General features: G+C 43.7%; 1 protein-coding gene across 1 annotated transcript in view; it reads left to right on the forward strand.

Moving 5' to 3' along the window:
• The window catches only part of RASGEF1C (RasGEF domain family member 1C), a 71,437-nt gene that overhangs the window by 37,409 nt on the left and 12,943 nt on the right, over nucleotides 1-21,085 (forward strand). The window contains exons 2-10 of the mRNA XM_015641831.2: nucleotides 2,359-2,541; nucleotides 4,148-4,270; nucleotides 6,772-6,909; nucleotides 11,352-11,564; nucleotides 13,527-13,601; nucleotides 16,975-17,070; nucleotides 18,097-18,199; nucleotides 18,300-18,379; nucleotides 19,022-19,117. Coding sequence (XP_015497317.1) covers nucleotides 2,365-2,541; nucleotides 4,148-4,270; nucleotides 6,772-6,909; nucleotides 11,352-11,564; nucleotides 13,527-13,601; nucleotides 16,975-17,070; nucleotides 18,097-18,199; nucleotides 18,300-18,379; nucleotides 19,022-19,117 — 1,101 coding nt within the window. The 5' untranslated portion in view covers nucleotides 2,359-2,364. The remainder of the gene's footprint in view (nucleotides 1-2,358; nucleotides 2,542-4,147; nucleotides 4,271-6,771; nucleotides 6,910-11,351; nucleotides 11,565-13,526; nucleotides 13,602-16,974; nucleotides 17,071-18,096; nucleotides 18,200-18,299; nucleotides 18,380-19,021; nucleotides 19,118-21,085) is intronic.

Consider the following 21,085-nt stretch of genomic DNA (forward strand, 5'->3'; position numbering starts at 1 on the left):
CAGCTGTTTTATTTCCTTTTTTATAAATGTAACTTTTTCTTAAAAAGCACTACCATGTATTTCAGCAAGATTTCTCATTTAATAAGATGCAAAAGTTCAGGCAATATCCTGTTTAGATGGTTTCTATTTGATAATAAAAATGGCTTTGGCAGTGAGAGATTGCACTGAATAAATCATTGCTGTTTTATGCTGCAGCCAGGATGTCCTGTAAGTTCACAGCTGTTTTAACTTTTTATTTTCCTCATCTAGACAGCTGTATGTCCAAGAGATTTATTTCTTGATCTATGTGGACATGAAATCCTTCTTGGGATTATTGCTATAGAAACAAGCCATAACATAGAGCGTGTTAGAAGTAACAAATGGGATTTGGCAATCCTTCCCATTTACTACACAGAGTCTGAGGAATGTAGTACAAAAAGCAGCAATTACTTGCTCTCAGAGCTTTATTAACAGACACATCTGCACATTCATTAGAACTAGATGCTTCAACTCCCATCCTGCCTGGGATGGCATTTACATTTTCTGCTCTTTAAACTGAAATCCAGCATCTAGTTTATTTCCAGTCAAGGTAGGAATTGGTCAGGTTTGACATTTTGGTTCCTTTTTGTTGGTTGCAAACCCCAGAGGCAGCCCGTGTGAGCCTCCCAGAAGGAGATAAGTGATCGAACTGCCAGCTCCAGGGAGCGGTCCCTCCTCTGAAGGATGAAGTCACCCAAGTTCTGCTTGTAAAGCCTGATCTCCCACAGAGCTGGGACTCAGCTCCCAGCCTCTCCCAGGGCTTCACACCCTGCCTGGCTCACAGGAATGATTCCCTTCTCCTCTGTGGCCCAGGGTGGCTCCAAGCTGGGGGAGCAGATGGGTTGTACCAGGCAGGGAAGGGTTTTTGCAGGATTGAGCACAACAAGCCGTACCTGGAGCTGGGGCTGAGCTGTCTGGGTCACAGCACAGCTACTGATACACCTGTGTGGGATAGTAAAGAAGCAGAAAAGCAGAGGGAACAGAACACAGGAAAGGACAGAGGATTATATTAAAACCCAAGGTGTGTCTGTGTGCCCGAGCCCCAGCAGCGCTGTCACCATGGCCCTGAGCCTTCTGCTGTGGGAGGTCAGTGCTGGCTCAGCAGGGCACAGGGTGCAGATCTTGCTTGGCTCTGGTGCTCTTCTCTTATTTCTTTCCTATCTTCCCTTTTATGAGGTAAAATCAAACATGGAAACAAACAGTCAGGTCACAGAGAGGTCCCTGGCTCTGGAAGATGCATTTGCAGACCTGGAAGGGAGCACACACTGTTCTTTTCCCATCCATGTCCTATAATGCTGCCTCTAGCTGAGAGAGGAACAAGCTTCCAGAGGGGATTTCAGAGGCAGCTGGAGATGCTTTAAAGCTCTCAAGGCAAAATCTCTCATCCCTCTGCAGCAATTCAAAAACAAAACAACTTTGCTCAACAGGAGGAGCATTCAAAGCTGGGTGTAAACCACAAAATCGAGACAAAACCTAGAATGCAACCTGAAAAACCCAGATAACTGAAATGCAGGGATTTGAATCTGAGCTGTGTGCTCAGAGTCTGCCTGGCCTCCTTTTCAGAAGTGCTGAGGACTGAGCAGCTCTAGTGAAGGCGATGAGTGCTCAGGATTTCTTTGAAACATTTATTTAGTACCTAAGTATAGATCTAGGACTGACTAACTTCAGGCTCCAAATATAGTTCAGGTGTCTGCCTTCTCACTCTTCCTCATTTCTCTTTTCCTTGCTATTTAGTCTCTTCATCAGCTCCCACATTCTGTGTTTCCTCCAACTCCCTTAACTTTTCCATCCTCCCCTAGCTGACTTCTGCTCCTGCTTCTGTCTCCTCTATCACACTGACACTTCTGCCACAGGGCATCTCCAAAGTCCATCCCAAGCAAGCTCTAGGTGGCACCCCCTTTTCTCTCCCTCACACCCTAAATTCTCCCTGCCTTATTCTCAGGAGGGCAGAGGTTCAAACAAACTCCTTCAGCCTGTTGAGGAACCTGCTGAGGTTTAGGTCCCAGGTATCTCTCCTCTCCTGTGTGGGCCTGACCAGAGATGGCATTGAAAAGGGAATTGTCACAGACACTCTTGATAGGGGGAGAGCTCAAAGTAGCTGCCATCACTTTCTGGCCCAAAAGAAACAATCAAAATGTCCCATTTTCCATTTTCCATTTTCCATGTTCTGCCCGTTGCAGGTGTGATCTGCCAGTGCCAGCAGTGAGAGAGACGTGGAGGTTATCGATCAGGGACTGTGTTAATTTTGTGAACAGGAAGCTCTCATTAGTGACTGTGTTGTTCAAATCAGCCAGAAGACAGACGTGGTTGTGGATCTGATGGATCTTGTCTCTGTTGCAGGAAGGCATGCCCCAAACACTGAGTTCTACCAGTATGTTTACCCCATGTGGCTTCAGCCCTCATCTACATACTTCAAAAGAAGGTGAACAAGGAGGACTGATCTTCCAGGATGGAAACCTTACCTCAGCATCTCTGGATGCTCTAATCCAGCATCTGATACCTACCACTGATTACTACCCTGAAGTAAGCAATTCACAGTATAATAAATGGTTTAATTTTGATGAATTGGGGCAGCACTTTATGCAAAAGTGCAAATGTGTTAAATTTTGAATTAAGAGGGTTCATTTAAAAGCTGCATACAATTAAAGCTTGGTAAATTGATGCATTGCTTTAAATGCTGTTTCACTGCTCTGTAATTGTTCCCATGAAAAAGCAGATCCCAAAGATGATACTGCCTTTAAATAAGAGAACAGGGTAGTGGGGGGAGCTGTCGTGGTGATGAATTAGTGATGTAGCAGTTGGAGCACTTCAAAAATAGCAGCACTTCCCAGAGAGGTTTAGAGGAAAACTGAAGCAAAAAACTCCCAAGTCTGAACTGGCATTAAATTAACTAAATTTCAGTGGCTGCTGAAGTCATCCAGGTTTGCCTGTATGTACAGAGTGTTCCATTTATGACAACACAGATGATGCTTCTGTTTGGTTTATAATTTACCTGGTGTTGTATTCACAACTGTGCAGTCACTGGACACCATAATCCAGATCCTAATCCTTGTTGCATCAGTGGAAGTTGTTTCCTCACCAAGAGTGAGGGTCTAAACTGGAAGAAGGTTTATGGTACTGCAAGCTATTGACTTCACTGGATTTTGCACATCCTCAGTGGAATTCAGACAGTTTGACTGGAAGACTTTTAAGTGCTAATATAACTCCATGACTTGTATTTCAAAGCACAGAGTAGCATTGACTTCTGGGTACTTGAGGAGCCTGGGAAAGTTATCAATGCAGAACAGGCAGCATGTTTTAAATTACCCAGAGCTCAATTTCTGATCAGCTAAAAATAAGTAATGAAGAAGCATCTCAATTTAAAAAAAAAGGAAAAAACAATCCAGAAAGGCAATAAAAATAGGTAATGGACAGATCAGGCTGTGAGATTTTCATTAGGCAAGGTGTGATATGTAATATTATACCTGCTGCTTGGGAGCATAGCTGGGGCTGGGGGAAAGGAGATAATTCAGGTGCAAAGATGCAAGGAGGGGTCAGGATGCAAACAACTGAGACTTCATGCATGTATTTTAAATTCACTGCTGGAATAATTTGAATAATCCAAGGATTTATCCAGCAGACCTGCTTCCCACAGCCTCACAGATGTGGAACTGCATATGATATGAATTGGCTGATAGAAATGAAATTTGTGGAGTTAATAGAATAAATGAAATATTGCTTAAAATAGGCTGGGTGAGATCTGCAGGGCAGTAGCAAGATGTGGCTGACATGAGGGTGTCTGCAGCTCCCAGCACATTAGAACACAGAGATTCCTGCCCATTTAGCCTCTCCAGCATCCTGGTTGTGCTGTCTCCTGTACCTGGGCTTGCTCCTGCACACTGCACACTGAATGTTTGCCCAGGGTTTAGGCAACCAAGCGCTGGAAGTGGCTGCTGGGGAGGAAGAGATGCTGCTGCCTCCTGCACCCAGTATAACCAGTTCCATATTCAGAGTCAGGAATTGTTACATCTTTTAGATGAAAAGGTCTTGTCAAGTAGAAATGGAAAAGCTGTGAAGTTCAGTGCTTTTACAGTCAATATTACCCACTGTGTGGCTGCTTACAATAGGTCTGTTTGTCTGTCTCCTGCAGAAAGCCTACATCTTTACATTCCTGCTGAGCTCCAGACTCTTCATCGAACCCCATGAGCTTTTGTCCCGGGTTTGTCACAAGTGCATTGAGCAGCAGCGGCTGGATGACCCTGTGCTGGACAAGGTTAGTTTATCCTTACAGCAGGAAAATGTCAGGTATTTTCAATGGGTAGAGAATTCTGGGGCTCTGGTGTGTCTCCTTTGCCTCTCTTTAGACTGAATGAAACTTTCTCATAAAGGATTTGTCACTGAGATCCTGACATTGAGGCATCCTGGTATCCATGTCTGAGAGCAATGCTTCAGGCAATAGTCACTTCAAATCTTCTTCTAATTTTCCCTTTCCCCCTGTCTCAGTCTTCCCAGGTGACTTTCCCTCTTAACTTCTTTAAGGCTCTGGTGAAGCCTGCGGGATGCAAGGAGGTAGGACGTAACCCTCACACACTGTCAAGTGCAGATGTCCACACACCACTCTCTCTCCCATTTTTACTTGATGTCTCTGTCCCTTTGCTTTCTTGCTCCTGATACAGTAATATTTCCTCCTGGCCTTCCCTGTCACTCTGAGCACCATGTAACAGGTGTCCAGCACACTTCTGCCCTGAGTGCTGCAGAGTGGCACCGATGGAGCACCAGGAACGGGCAGGAGCAGCAGTGGGGCCCTGACAGGTAAACACTGAGAAAATCCAATCTGTTCCTGCCTCAGCACTCCTCCCTCTTTGCCCCAGGGACTGTGCAGGCTGGTGCAGTGTATAGCAGCACACATGCATCCTCTGGCAGTGCCACAGACAGAGCAGTGGTGATGGATCCCACTGGATGCTGCTCAGTCTGGGTTCTGCCCAAGCTCTCCTTGCTGCACTGATGAACACTTGTTCAGTGCATTATCTGGAGCAGGAGATGCACCTTCAGAGCAGTGGAGAGGGAAAGAACATGCATTTGTTGCAAATTTCCAGAAATCACAAAATTCTGAAATGGTTTTCAGGATTAGGCTTTCCAGCTTTGAAACTGTGAGTTTGGCATCAAATACTGAGTCACCAGCATCTGACCATGTGCTTGTTTTTGCACAGGCAACTGGTTGCATGAGTAACAGGAGCTCTGCCTTCACTGTGGAGAGCCATTCTCCAGAATGCTCAGCAATCCCAGGTCTGGGTTACCCATACAGTGAGTGTTAATAATCTGTATGGGGTGAACCATGCAAAACAAGTTTTCTAAGGTTTGAGGTTCCTTTCTCCAATTCTATGACACATACAAGTTTAGGAGGATTAAATGTGAGCATTGCAAAGTTTTGCTGCTCATTAAACTTTCAATAAATGAGAAACACTTATTATGAAGACCTCTAATCTGCCTGAAGTGCATCTGAGTTTTGTAGCAACGCAAGGTTGGTGGGTCACAGCTGATTTTGTGTACCCTGAGAGTGGGGCTGATTTTGAAACTTTGTACACAAGCAACCTCCTATCCCACGTCCTGTGACTTACACAAAGTCCTCTCCATCAATTCATAATGCAGTTTACACAGCTGGAGCAAATGTCTCCCCAGACCTTTGTAGTTTCCAATAAAGCTTTCCCTTTAGCAGCCACCTGCTGGTCTTTGAGCCTGAGCTTAATGCTAGCTGACAGCAGTTATTTTTAGAGATGTGGTTCATTGAAACCTGTTGTTGGTGGAAAGCTGAAATATGCATTTTAACCACCTTGGTTGAAAAACAAAGAGCCAGGGAGCTTAAGAGTATAATTTTTCCTGATTACAGGGTACACTTTAGCTGCAGTACGTGGGGATGCAGAAGAAGGCTGTTTGTTTCAGTCTGTGTTTTCTGTAAATAAAAATGCAGTTTGTTGTTTAACACCATTTCCTTTTCACGTAACGGAGGATGAAAGCTTTGGGAGCAGCCACACTGGCTGTCTTTTGAGATAACAGTAATGCACCAGAAGTGCCATTCCCTGCTTTTCCCTCCCTGCCCCATCCCGAGTATTTCCACTGCCACATCCTCAGATAAATCTCCACCAGAGGTGGGCATCAGCTGTGTGCTATTTGAGTGTCCTTGTCCCATCATGACCTTGAGCTCATGTGGGAAGAGAGCAGCATTACCAGCAGCCCAGGTAAAGTTAAAAAAGTGCTGCTGTTTTGTTCATCTTTTCTTCATTGTACATCTGCCACTGGTCATTAAGCAGTTTTTTTCATACAGCCAGAAAGCAAAGGAGCAAAAAACCTCTTTGTTTGTCAAGAAATTCATTGCAGTTTTTCAGAGAAGGATGAAAATATAGAAGGGTTTTAAGTACAAAAGGGAAGAACAAATGGTTTGAATCAGCAAAAAGGCCAGATGTTTTTAAAAAAGGTATAAAGGTTGCACCAAAAAAAGTCCATCCAGCCATAAACAGGCCAGTTGCATGTGCAGAATACTTAAATCTGCATGTAAAACAGGCAGTTGTGCATGCACCTGAGTTCTGGTACATTTTGCATGCCAAAATGTATTATTTGTGCACCACACTCTTCGTATGCATGTGTGAGTTTTTACAGGTGCAACACAAATGCCTTCTTTGAAAACCTGGCCCCATGCTCAGTGACACACACAGTGAGAGACTTGAATGAGTAAACATGTTTCAATCCCTGTCCATCATTCAATGCTTTGCATTTCAGGCTCGAATCAGAAAATTTGGACCCAAAATTTTACAGTTGCTGACAGAGTGGACAGAGACATTCCCGTATGACTTTCAGGAAGAGCGGATGATTGGCCATCTGAAAGACATGATTCACAGGATAGCCCCATGTGATGAGGTGAGGATGCCTGGCTTGGCATGTTCTGCTGATATGTTTAAGTTCATTTACCCACTTGGTTCCTCCTTTTTCTATTTTTTCTGCATTCTATTCCATGCCTCTTCCTGAATACTCTTGAGTTTGGTTCTCCAATAATGTAAAATCCTGTAGTATCTTCCTTAAAAGCCACATTTCTCTTTAGGTGCTCCTGGAGCAGTGAGCACTGGAATTTATCTGCTGCACATTGAATTGTAGGATAACAGCATTCCCATTTTATGGAAGGAATATATGAAGGCATAGCATAGACTGAATGTGCTGGTGATAATTCAAATAGAAGCAGAGCTGTGATCTCCCAAGTTAGAATCAGAATCACAGACTGCTTTGGGTTGAAGGGACCTTTGCTCCTCATCCCTGCCACGGGCAGGGACACCTTCCTCTAGATGAGGTTGCTCCAAGCCCTGTCCAACCTGGCCCTGAACACTTCCAAGGGTGGGGCAATAACAGCTTCTGTGGATCCAAGTTCTTGCATTTAAAGAAAATACTGATATTAGTGGACATGTAGCTTGTCTGGGAGCATGGAGGTGGCAGAAGACAGCAGTGTGTGGCCTGCTGAGCACAGACTCAGGCTAGATGTCTGCATGGTCCTGGTGCTCAAGTATGAGAGCTCTGTGTGTGGCACAGTGGGTCACAGTGAATGGAGCCTCTGGGAGACCTGCTTGCAAATTCAGGTGGGTGAACCCCAGAAGTTAATTTGGAAACATTAAAAAGACCACAAAGTTGATGAAAATAATAAGCAAAATAGTACACTGAGAGTCTCTAATTACTTCTAGGTTAACCATGGGATGTGGAAAAATTCAGTTTCACTGGCTACATGAAGGCCTGGCCTCAAGCCAGAGAGGGGTGCAGTCCAGTAGAACAACGAACATACTCATCCTTGAGGATGAGAGAGAAGAGTGGAGAGAGGACAGAAGGAATTAGCAGGGCTGCAGCACAACTGAAATGAAATTGGGCTCTCCTATGTTCATGAAATACGTCATAAATGGGTACAGCTGCTCTTGGACTGGGCTGGCATCGTGTCTGGCACTTCAGGGAGCTGTAGGCTGGCATGGGTTGACTGGCTGGGCTGGGCAGCCTGTGGGAGAGAAGGGGCAGGACAGGGAAGCTGTGAGACACAGTGGTGGAGGTGAAGGCAACAAAGAAACTCAGAAGGAGCCAAAGTGGCTTTAGTTCCATTAACCAGAGTAGTAGAATTCCCTCAAGGGAAAGAGGCAATGGACTTGCTCCTGGCCAGCCATAGCAAAAGATGCCTTGCAGCCCTTCATCATCAGAAGTGAGGGAAACCCATCCAGACCCACCAGAAGTGTGTCTTCAGTGTCTTCAGAAAGAAGGAAGAGAAGAGTAGAGAACAGGGACTTAGCATGTGCTCTTTAAGAGCAGTAGTTGTCCTGGTGAAGAATCATAAATGCTATAAATCAACTTTCTGATGCAAAGCAGTGGGTTATTTGCCTAACCTTAGCAAGCACTGCACACCTTTGCTCTGGAGTGTGCACAGCTGTGTACAAATGCTTGTGGGTGCCCTGGGGGAGACTATATTCATTTCAAAACACTGTTTTTCAGATATTACTAGGGACTGTAATTGCAAGTGATTATGCCTGAGCAAAATCAATAATTAATTTAAGAAACAGCTCATATCCTCCAAATGCAAATTTCCTTTTTTTAAGGGATGGCACAAAAGAGTGATGGTGGCCATTAGTTTTTTGGAAGAAACTTGTTCCCATTGTGAACCACAGAAATTAAAGACTGAAAGATTTGTGATGTCATCCAGTCCATGTAGGTCAGTGCAGGATTTTCCCCTGCAGTGTCTGCTCCTGTCCTTTGTAGAGTCCACTTTCTAAAGGCTGTGATGTGCTTATAAAGGTGTCCATGCTGAGAAGCATTTCTTAGTAAGTACTGTGATTTGCATTTAGAGTTAGAAATTTTAATTAAAATTTGAGCTCCTAAGCCACCTGCTGAGGCCTGCTGTCTTCAGAGGAACTTTCCTAGTTAAGAAAGAAACATTTTCTTTAAATATTAAACAGTAGTGTGCTTCTTTTGACTGTTAATGTGGCAGTGAAGTGAGATGGGTTGATAAAGTCCAGCATGCAGCCCCTGTACGGTGGGGGGTCACTTTGTGGCAAGATAATTACCAGCACATTGAAGGTAATGAACAATGTTGTTTTCAGTTAGTGGATGTAGTTTAAAGAAGACAGGAAAGGCTTTTAGAAGAGCAAAAGCAGGATTTTTTTTTTTTTTTTTTTTTTTAAATTTCTCTCCCAATGTGCACAGAAAAGCTTTCTAGGCAAGGGTGCACCCAACTGATTTCCAGTGAGTCTTTTCAAGAGCTCTGATTTCTGTGTAATTGTTTGTGTCCTTTAAGTGTCTCTCTTTTTTTTTTTTTCATTCTTTATTAGGTGGTTGGCTTACCTGAGTCTTTGTTTACTGTTGTCTATATATATTTTTTGTGCCATATTCCCTACAAAATGAGATGAAACTAGATCTCTTGATAAAGATTTATTGAAAGACTGGCTAATATGCATGTCTTTCAAGCAATTTTATGTGGCTTTTTGGCTTTTCATCCAAACTATGAAGAATTTGATACCGCGTAGACATGGCTGATCTAAGATTTTTCATCCAAACTCCTTTTAGAAAGAGGAACTGGGTTTCCAGCCAAGTCTTTTAGCCAGATGCTTTATATTCATTAGAAGGCTTGGGTTTCACCCCCACCCCCAAAAACTGGAGTTTCCCGTTTACAAAATAAGTTCATAAAATGTCACTATTTGAGTTTTCACTATAAAATCAAACTGTGTTCACAGAGCTTCATAAGCTGTGTTGAGATTTGCAAACACACCTGGAAGTAAAACAGAGAAATATTTAGATGGTGGTCAGTAGTTTGGGCCCAGAAGTCTTTGTAAATCAAAAGTGTGACTATCTGTTGACATGAGGATTTACAAGAAGAAGGTCTTTCTTGGAGCTAATATACATCAGTAACAGAGAAAAGCTAAAAGAGTGGGCTTTTCTTTTCCTCAGTCATTTTTCACTCCACCTTTGGGATTTGATTTCAAATACATTGTGTGTTGTCATTCTCCAAGACATGTCTCTCCTGCCTTCTGGGTGATTACTTCATTTCAGACTTAACAGCTCTGTTTTACAAAAAAACCCAGCCTGACTACATCCTGCTTATCTGGTACACGTTCTAGCCCAGCTCGAGAGAGCATCTTCCTTAAGTGAAAGGAGAGCAATGTGAGTCCAAGAAAGCAATGTGAAACCTTTGCTAGAAAAGCTGCATCAAAGTTACAAAGTGTGGCAACAGTTGAAGCACTTGGGGTGTTCTAAAGGTCTGCTGCCTTTCCTGCCCTATAATGAGGACACAGTAGATGTGAGGAGTTATTCTTCACTGTGAAATAGGAGCAGGTGCTATCTCCAATGTGCAGATTGGATTCTGTGCAGGTGAGAAGAGCAGTGACTCTGGTTTTTGGTTCCTTGAACATTTCAAACATGAACGCTGTCAATGCTGAAACTATCCACAGCCTACAGAATTCTGAAAACAGCGGCTGGATCTAAACCATGGGGTTACTTCCCAAAGGCTCACTTGAGCTGCATCCAGCTCAAGTGGTATTCTTTGAGGTGAGGCACAGTCTAGCCAAGGACATTTCCAATTAACCTTGTCCTTAGAACCCATTCACCAGTTCTGTTTTCTCAGTTTTGTGATGTCTGCATCTGTCAGTTGTGAAGAGTTGAAGTAATTTCTTTCTGCCCATCCTCCATGGCCAGAGACTCCACTCACTGTCTGTAAAAGGTTGCTCCAGCTCTGAGAACAACCTGGGCAAGCTGGTAATGATGATCCTGCTGAGCACATGGCTGTGCTTGGAATACAATATGAGCTTCCTTCAGTAGCAATGAACATTTGGATATTAAATACTTGAAGCTACACAATGCTCCAGCCACTCCAGCTGGGGAGCAGACAGCTGTGATCTGCATTCAGGTCAAAAGGATGGAGAAAACAGCATTAGAAACATTTCTTATTCCTAATAAATAAGAGTTGACAAAGCAGCAGTAACAGGTAGAGTTCTCAGCCAAAATGTAGCTGACATAAAAGATAGGTACCAAAAGCAGCTGTGATCCAGAAAGCTGCAGTAAGTCTTGTAGCATTGCCTCTCCTTTGAACCTGATGTTGGCAGGAATCTGGAGTATCAGTGCCAGCCCAACCCACCAGTCCTGCCTGCCTCTTCTTTTGACTGCAGTCTGTGTCCAGAGCACTGAACTGTAATTAAGCCAACTGGTTATTCTGAAATAGGCTTGTTGGAAATAAAATGGTAACCTGTTGCTGCCTTAGGAGTATTTTGCAGAAAGGAAAGTTCAGCACAAAACCCCGCTCCTATGTCAAGTTTGCTGGGTGGCTTATGTTTCTCTCCCTGTCTCTCCAGGCTTACTGGAAAAAGATGAATCAGCTTTTGCAAGCCCTGAATCAGAAGCTTGCAACCCTCAGCCATGGGCAAGAAGGGATTGTCAAGATCAGTACTGCTGTCTCTGATAAGCTGGTTGCCTTTAAAACTAAACCTCCATCAATTCAGAGAGAAATCCTGAGCGTCTGCAGTGACCCTTACACCCTGGCTCAGCAGCTGACACATGTGGAGCTGGTAAGTGGGAATGGTTCCCAACTTCTGCAGCCAGAGATGTTATTTTAAGCCATCAGCTGCTAAGTATTCCAGACATAACCAAAAAATGTCTGCACTGCTGCAGCACATCCCATGCTGTATCAGCACTGCAGCAGGAGGCAGGGTTTGACAGGTTAAGAGATGCTTGGGAAGCAGATTATATATCAGTGTCCCTTTGCAGGTTGGAGCAGGTCACTGTGCTTCAGCTTGCTTATTTGTGAAATGAGAATCCTATCCCAGCAAAGTCAAGTCCCAGGAATGTCACTTCTATAAGGCGCTCAGAGCCCCACAAGCTCTTCAGGTGCTATGGAAATGGCTGGTCATTAACCCTTTTATAAATGTGGAAGAAATTTTAGCAGTTCAAATCCATTTCTCCAGATGCACAAAGCATGTGAGTTGTCTGATGAGGCTTTCATTTTTCCCTTTGGGATTTTGTGCATGGACAAATAAGGGTGTGCAGATACCACCCCCACAAATTCCTGCTGTTCCCCCTGTGCTAGGCTGTAGTCTGGTCCCAAGCAGGCTCTTGTGTGAAAAATGGCAGTGCTGAAACCCTGGATGTGCTGTTGTGCTGCACACCCTTCTCCCAGGGTCAGGTCCTCCCCACAGACCTCCTGGATGTGCACAGAAGAACATAAAACATTGCTGCCATCTGCAGATCTCTTGTTGCTCTGGTGCCCTGCTGCCTGTCCTCCTGTGGACTCTGTTTATCCTTCAGGGGAAGGATGGAAAAACTAAACATGAAACACACTGTGGACTGGAGTGAGTATTAGGAAATCAGCCTTTATTTCTGAAGATAGTTTATATTCTGTTTGTCAAGAAGTGGAATGGTTAGTTTTCAGAACATGCAGCTTTGGCTCTCTTTGCTTTACATAACTTAAGCCAGAGAGTAGAAGTCCTTTGCTTGGAATTTTTTCCTTGCTTTTGTTTTTTTTTCCCACAGTACAACTGTCTTCCAAGGGGAAATTCCCTGTAACTGAGGCATCACTGCCTTTTTAAAGCACTTCCAGCTAGAGATTATAATCCCACTGTACTGAATTCTCTCTGCCTTCTCTTTCATTGCTATGTCCAATACATCAAATGCTCTGCACTGAAACTGTCCAATGTTTATTTGTTAGTGAGAATTATTTGATACTTATTTATAATGGTTATTGATTAGTAAGAGCCCTATGCAGTTATCATTGTTATGGTGAGAGTCCCAGAGAAAAAGCACAGGACTAGACATAAAATTTTCCCTTGAGCAGGCTTATCATTTATTGTTGCTTGAGTATTCTAAGTTTGGGCTGTAGGAATTCCAAAATACCTTCTCTGAGGTACCTTTGTGGCCTCCAACCTGCTGAAAATATTTATTTTTGTAATAAACATGTTTAAGGAGCGTGAAAAGCGAAGGAGGAAAGTCAGTGTGTGCTTGGAGCTGCCACATTTTTTCAGAAACTGCTGGAGGTGGCCTCTCTTTTACTAAGAGAGATTTGGATACTTTATTTATTCTTTTGCTTAGTGCCTGGGACACTCTCCAGTGTAAGCAAAACCTTTAATGTGTCCCATGCATCCTCAGTGCCTTCCTTACCCAATGAGCCAGAGCCAGCACCCTGGGGCAGCACCTGAGGGTCAGTGGGCAGGGAGCCAGGGCAGAGCCCTGCGTGGGCAGTGAGCAGTGGGGTGCTGTGGACACCAGATAACAGCATTACTGCCACTGTAACAGCTGAAAAAAGGTTTTTGAACCTCTCAGTAAGGAGACATATTTATTCTAATTTTCTTCTTTCTGATGACATAGTTCTAATTGTTATTATGAATTTTAATGTCTAGTTAGTTGGCTGTCTACCAGTTCAGTGACACCACTCAAAGCTGACAGAAAATGATGATGTTTTACCAAGAGAAATAGAACATTTTCTGGGATGCTTTCTTATTTTTCCCTCTCTCTTTCCACTCCCCTACCCTCAACAGGAAAGACTAAGTCACATTGGACCTGAGGAGTTTGTGCAGGCATTTGTACATAAGGACCCTCTGGACGGCACCAAGGTATGGTTTCTCCACGTGCAGAGTGTCTCCTGTGAGCACAGTTTGTCCAGCTGTGATGAGGTCCCCAGGAGCAGGGCCTCAAGCTGGCATGGCCAGCCCAGCTGGTGGCCTGTGCTGTCACAGCAAGGCTGGAAACCTGTTGGCAGAGCTCACGCTGGAGGTCACTGCCATTCCTCCCTGGTGACAAACTGGCCACCACCCTGACGTGCTTTTGGGCTTGTTCCTCCCAACCTGCTTTGACTGGGACAGATGGTTGTGGCTTTCCACAGCCAGGGAATGTTTGCTGCTCTGCTGAAGGACTAAAGGCTCGGGGTGTGATGTAATGGCCTCAGTGTGTGCCCAGACACCACAGCAATGAGTCAGTGCGTCATGAATCAACTCTTCTCTCTCTGCACAATAGCTTCTAACCCAAAGGACCACAGGGAATGAAGAGTCTGACCAGGGCTTCATCCAAAGGATGTGAAAGCCACTTGGAGTCTTTCCACTGAGGCTTGAAGTAACATTTCAGAGAGTGCCTGAATTAGGAAAGAGGCTCCCTAGCTGGAGAGGGAAAGTCAGAGATTTCTCATGCTGTCTGAAAAGAAAGGGTGGAAAGTTCTTCCCCTGAACTATATATGCATTCCCACTGAGATCATACATCAAGGACTGAATTTCCTCATTGGATGCAAAAGGTATCAGGAAGACCTGTGTTTGTAGTGCTGCACAAATTGCACCAAAATAGCATGTAGTGGTGAAAAGATGGATGGATGGATGGATGGATGGATGGATGGATGGATGGATGGATGGATGGATGGATGGATGGATGGATGGATGAATGGATGGAATGTGCAAGATTGGGCCCTTTCCTTCTCTTCTTGGACTTGTGGAGATTCTGCAGTTTGTGTCAGGATGAGGGAAATAGGCAGAGATGGAGTTCCAGCTATTCTGGGCATTGATCACATTCTTTAGAAAGGAACCCCAAGGCAGCAAACATGCATCAGAAACACAAGATACCAAATCAGCCACAGTGAGATTTCAGCCACTTGGGCTTCAAGTCAGCAAGGCTGATCAGAGTGGGGCTAGTCTGGAGCTTTTCTTCATGGCTGATTTAGAAAAGTTTCTGTGCCAAGATATAGCCCAGGGGGAGACCATTGCACACAGAATAACAAAATAGTTTAGGTAGGACAAGACCTCCAAGATCATTCACTTCAACCCTTAACCCAGCACTGCCAAGGCCACTACTAAACCATGTCCCTAGGTGCCACATCCATACATTTTTTTAACACTTTCAGGGATGGTGATTCCACCACTTTCCTGGGCATCCTGTTCCAATGCCTGACTACCCTTTCAGTGAAGAAATTTTTCCTAATATCTAGTCTAAATCTCTTCTGGCACAACTTGAGGGCATTTCCTTTTGTCCTGCTGCCTGTTACTTGGGAGAAGAGACCAGCTTTTCCCTGCCCTACAACCTCCTTCCACAGAGCTGGGGAGAGCAAGAAGGTTCCCCCTCTTTGTCTCCAAGCTGAGCTCCCTCAGCTGCTGCTCACCAGATTTGTGCTCCAGACCCTTCCCCAGCTCCTTTCCCCTTCTCTGGACATGTCTTTGGACAAAGTAGCACAAACCTTATGTGGAGTCATATTCCCTGACCCATGAAGAACATCCCTGTCAAACATGGGGGGTTGGCTCAGGTCTGAATTCCCTCCAGCTGGAGATCATACTAAACAACTTTCTTGCATGAGGGCTTCAAAAGGCTTCACTTATGAATGTTTATCAAGCATTCTGAGCTGCAGATGGAAGATGCTTGGGAGGTGCTAAATACTGCTGCCATTTATAAAGCTTAACCTTTAAAAAGCAGTCTGTCTCAACTTTACTGTTGCACATTTTTCACAAGTCTTGCATTATTAGCTGTGGCTCTTACGCCCTGGCACAGGACAACAGTTCTGAGATGGAAATACTATTTTCAGAGCAAAACCTGGGGTTTGTGTACTTTTTCTGTAATAGGAAACAAGAAACAGAGCACATGAAAAGCAGCCACCATGGTTAGACTGGGGCTAACCATTAGATTTGGGGTTTCTTTGGTTTTTTGATATTTGCATGCTGCTTGCTAACATTTACTTTTGAGATGCTTTAAAAATACACTTTTATTGTGTTGGTAGTCTATTCACAAGGTGGCTCAGAATTTCAGTCCTGTTTGGCTTTGCTCCTCCATAGCATGGTACAGTGATTTCTGTTTCTAAACACGTCTGTATGCAGAATCACAGGTGAATATTTTCTTACTTGGAATTACCTTGGGAATCATACTAAGCCATATTTCTGAAGGGGTTCTTAGTCACTGGTTTACCTTACATGATATGGGTGATCCCATTGACATTAACGGATCTTAGCTTATGCATTATGATTTTCCTCTTAGTGGCATGTGTTTATGGTACCTCTGGGAAATGATCGTCCTAATGAAACAAAAATCAGTATTCTCTGGTACCCTCTAGTGGATGTTACTGAATGTTCAGACAAATCTCCAGCTTTAGAGAGCTGAGTGTCCTAGATGGACTGTCTAAGGATTTAAAACTGGGAAAAACACTTGAATTCTTACAATCCCAAGCAACATATTCAGGCTGTGTGAGTTGCCCTGTCACTCCTCTGAAGTCAAATTTTCTGTTGATGACAAAGGAACTGGAAGAGTTTGGCCAAGTATCTGCTCGCATAACCTGTATCAGTTATAGGAATTTATGTTAAGTTTATATAAATAAGTGAAAAATATGCTTCTTGTAATGTCTCTTATCAGTGAAGTGCCTCTGGCACGTAAGTGACCTGTTTAAGCACAGCCACCCAGGCAGAGCTGGCTGCTAAGAACCTGTTTTTCTGAAAACTCACTAAGGAAAATAGTGGGTTTTTTCATAACAAAAATCAACCAGAACTGTGTTTTCCCTTATTTACCTCTTGTATACTTCACTAAATTCTGGTCCCTTCCCTCCTGAAAAGGGCTGTGGGTGATTTTATTTACTGAGGTGGAGGAAGTCCTGGAATCTAAGTCACAAATTGAGCCTGCTGTGGAAGACTGTGCCTTGTCTTATTTTGTCTTTTATGTCAGAATCCTGCAATGCCTGAGCTGTTCACATCCCAGTGAACAAGGGTCAGTGCAGACTCTCAGTGAACACGTGCTGCAGGCAAAATGGGGCTGTTTTCTGGACACCAGTGTGAATTGTGCAGTGTGACACATCCAGCTAGACCCCCCCATCTGCCACTCACAGGATTTTAAAAGGGGCCCTTAAATGCACAGTCTTCCATGAGCATGAGAGAGATGTGGCCAGTAATTACCTTTGTGCAGTATTTATCTTAGCAATCAGGTCACTGACTGGAACACAGTTACATCTTTCTGTGCCTTTTTTCCCCCCAGACTTGTTTCAGTGAACAGAAGAAGACAAGTAACCTTGAGGCCTATGTGAAATGGTTCAATAGACTCTGCTATCTTGTAGCAACAGAAATTTGCATGGTAAGTTACAAGTATATGCCAAGTTTTACCACTCTGAGATTTTATATTAATAAGCAATCCTGGGGATTTATTTCTTAGGACCCAGCTAAGCATCTGATGGTAAGTTTTAGTAGTGTTGCACTTGCAGGAGCGACCGGATAAATGACAAATGTATTGCAAAGCAGAGGCAGCAGCACATGGGGGAATGCACTGTTCTCTTGATGTAGTGGGAGCACAGTGTGGAATAATGAACCCTGCAGGGAAAAAGAGAGGAAAAAATGCCTTGAGTTATCCTGTGAGATTTCTGCCAGCGAAGATTCTAGTGGAGCCATATTTGTTATCTGTCATCCTAAAGACCTGCTGTGTGTGTGAATTCCCACTTCACGGCTCTCTGTCCTGCTGCCCATTAGTGTAGCTGTGGCTGTTGTTTCTTAACTTGGTAGTGGTTTTAGTTTGTTTAACTTGGTCCCATCAGAATGAAAATTAATGTTTTCCTCTTTGAAGAGGGTATCCTGGAAGGAAGGAATAATAATGGTTTAAAGAGCCTGGGTAGCCTGTGACATGTAAGAATTACCATTTGAAGATCCTCTTTGGAAAAGATAGGGTGATTCCAGTCCAATCAAAGTGTGTATTTAAAATGCTGTTGTTTGGCCTGGCCATATTGCTAAAGGGACAAAAGAGGGGAAAGGGATTAATGCAGTGAAACATCAGAAAAGCTTTCTGAGATGAGCCCACAACTCTGGGGAGGCCATCAGGGAGCTGAGGCTCTGCTTCAGGGCTGCTTGGGCAGCCTGTTCCAGCACTGAGACAGTCACTGGGGCTGGGAATTGCCGTGAATTTCTTCTGTGTCACTGCAGGGAAAGCTTTGATTTCAGAGACTGCCAGTCACCAGCATCCACTGGATAGCTGGAACAGAATTAGGGCCAGTGACTGAAAGCAGATGGCCCAAGCTGTGCGTGAAGCCACACTATGCATGGAACAAATGCTTAGGATGACCTCCAGTTCTGCATATGCCCATTACAGATACTCATTTATTTTAATTTACAGCCTGCAAAAAAGAAACAGCGAGCACAAGTCATCGAATTCTTCATTGATGTTGCCCGAGAGTGCTTTAACATAGGGAATTTTAATTCACTGATGGCAATCATTTGTAAGTACAGCTTCTAACTGGGTCTTCCATCAGCTGTCACAGATGAAAAAGGAAACTCAGCTCTTATCAATGGCTATGTATTTTTCTCTCTCACTGATAGCTGGAATGAATATGAGTCCAGTTTCCAGGCTAAAGAAGACTTGGTCAAAAGTGAAAACAGCCAAATTCTTCATTCTTGAGGTAAAAAAATAAATAAATTCCTGATGCACTGGTTTAATAATATTCAGGATATTTTTGTTCAGCAATTTTACATTGTTATCCAGGTGTGAAATGTCTGGAGACACATTTCACAGGCAGAGGGCCTGATTCTAAGCTGAAATAACCCAGGTGTAGTGAGCAGGGTGTAAAGATGATGATATGTAGAGGGAATTCAGAGTACTCAAATAAATAAGATGACTTTAAAAAACCCCAAAGTATGAACCTATATGCACACCACAGTGCTTCCACTGATGCATGTTTTGTTTAGTCTTGGACACAATGCTGAATGTAAAGCTCCCAGTCTGTACCTTGGAGGTTGAGTGAAGACCCAAGGCTATATTTTCTATTGAGGATTCCAGGATTTGGCACACACAGAATGTGCAGTGCTTATTCTTCACATAAAAGCTCTGTCACATAACTGTCAGTAGTAAAATCAAATGTATAAACAGCCATGGGCTGTAGACCTCTCCTTGTACCCTTGGTGCATGGGGATGTGGATTTGAAGATGTACATTTTGAAGATGTAGGCTCTGCTCTGCTCATGGTTTGCTACAGCTGAGTGTAAAATTATCTTTAGAGGGCTCAGGCTACTTCCTAACCAACGTGTGTTGTTTTGTGCATCTAGCACCAGATGGACCCTACTGGCAATTTCTACAACTACCGGACAGCGCTGCGGGGGGCTGCCCACAGGTCCCTGACAGCACACAGCAACAGGGAGAAGGTGGGTGTGAGCACATCCCATCCATCAGCACATGCTGGGGAGCACTTCTGCTGGGACTCTGTGGCTCAAACACTTGATGTAGATCCTCTCCTCCCTTCTATGGGTCACCAGTGCAAGGCCTGTGTGCTTCAAGATGCAGCTGGAAATGTAAAATGTAAAAAAATAAAATGTGATTGCAAGAGTCTGGATAGGATCAAAGCAAATCTTTGTGGGCTTGCTGTCAGACAACTGGAGGGTTAGAGAGGGCAGGACACAGAGCATGGAGGACTTTGTTGCAAATGTCTTTACACCCCTGGAAAATTCTCATTGTTCAGATTGATAAACCTGATGGAACAGGTATTCCAGACTGAAATTACTTTTATTTTGGTGATGGAGCATGAGCCTGGCAGAACATGGAGCTGTGCTTTGTTACAACTGTGCCCTGAGGCTCTGGCACAGAAGCCCCTATTGTGAGATGTGTGAGGTGAGATGGAGAGCAAAGGGCACAGCAATGGAGAGGAGGTGGTTCTGCATTTGCATAAGGGAAAGATTTTATCCCAAGTCCTGCAAGGGAGTCTAGCCTGAATTCATTGCAACAAATCTGGGGTAATATTCTGTCCTTGTGAATTTTCATTTCATCTGGTTGTTGTTGCCATCTCGGTGAACAAGAATTGAAGTGTTATATCAGTGTTCATGGCAGATGTGGAGCTTTCTGACATGTCACTGATGCTGCAAAAATCAGATTGACAAGATGTTAAGAGTGTAGGATCCTCCTGTTTTGTGCCTTGATATGTTTCTTGTTAATTTTCTTATTCCTCCATTCAATTCTTTATTTTTTTGGTATATAAAAGAGGGGTTTGTGTTTTATGCTGCAATTACCCATAGTCATAAATGGGTAATCTCTGCACTAAGCATGGCAAAGCTAAAGTAGATGCTGCATGAACAAGCACAATATGGAATTTAGTATTCATTCACTAGAGGAGCCAGGCCAGATGCTAATCTCACACCCCTGTAAATTTGATGTAAATCTGCTGAAGCTAATGGAATCTCGCAGCATTTACAGTGAAATGAGATCAGCATCTGGTGGCAGGCTGACTCAGCTGCAATGGGAGTACACTGAATTGTTCTGAAAAGCACTTCTCTATGCAAAAGGGACATGATTTGGATGTTTGTGACTGGAAAAGAAATTCTTTCAACTCTCACACACTGCAGCGAGGACCCGTCAGCCTGAGATGCTTTTGCAGTTTAGTTTTTCTGCAACCATCATAGATATTCAAACCAGTTGCTTTGTTGTTTGACTTAATTTCCTGTGGAGTTAGCAATCTCTGTCATGTCTCTACCCCAGCTGGTTAATACTGATGGCAGAGAGGTTATTAGACTGAAAGGAATCTACTTTACATCAGAAAAAGCCCATATTCTTGTTTTCCTTGTGTAGACAACATTAGATCAGGAAAATGCTCCAGGATATGATCTGGTAGCTGCTCATACTGGGTATTTTACAGTTTCAGATACAGCAATCATGTAATGCTTTCTGTAGCATTAAGGAATTTTGTTTCTTTTTATAAGCAAGATTATAATTTATTTGTTTAATGAACAAATCCAAAAGAACACGATCACTCCTTTTTGATTGAAGATGTTACATTGTGTCTTGGCAAACTCATAGCAAAGCTCACTGAAGAAAATCTTTATCTTCAAACTGAATTGTGCTTGCAGAGGGCTGTACTGGTTAGTAAGTCTGGTTTTGTCTGTGCAGTCAAATGACCTGTGACAGCTCCAAAATGAAGCCATTCCACTGGGAAACTCTGCATTGTACTCATGGCATGGCTGTGGCTTTGAAATGTTGGGAGTATGTACAGCACAGTGCTGTGTGTTGTTGCTGTCTGATACTGTGGAGCAAGAACATGTCAAATCTCATTAATTTTCTTCTTTCTGCAGGAGGCAATTGTCCTTCAGTATGTGGGTGGGTTGGATGGCATGGAAGGGGGATAA

Source organism: Parus major, chromosome 13 (genome assembly GCF_001522545.3).
Source record: "Parus major isolate Abel chromosome 13, Parus_major1.1, whole genome shotgun sequence".
Lineage (NCBI taxonomy): Eukaryota > Metazoa > Chordata > Aves > Passeriformes > Paridae > Parus > Parus major.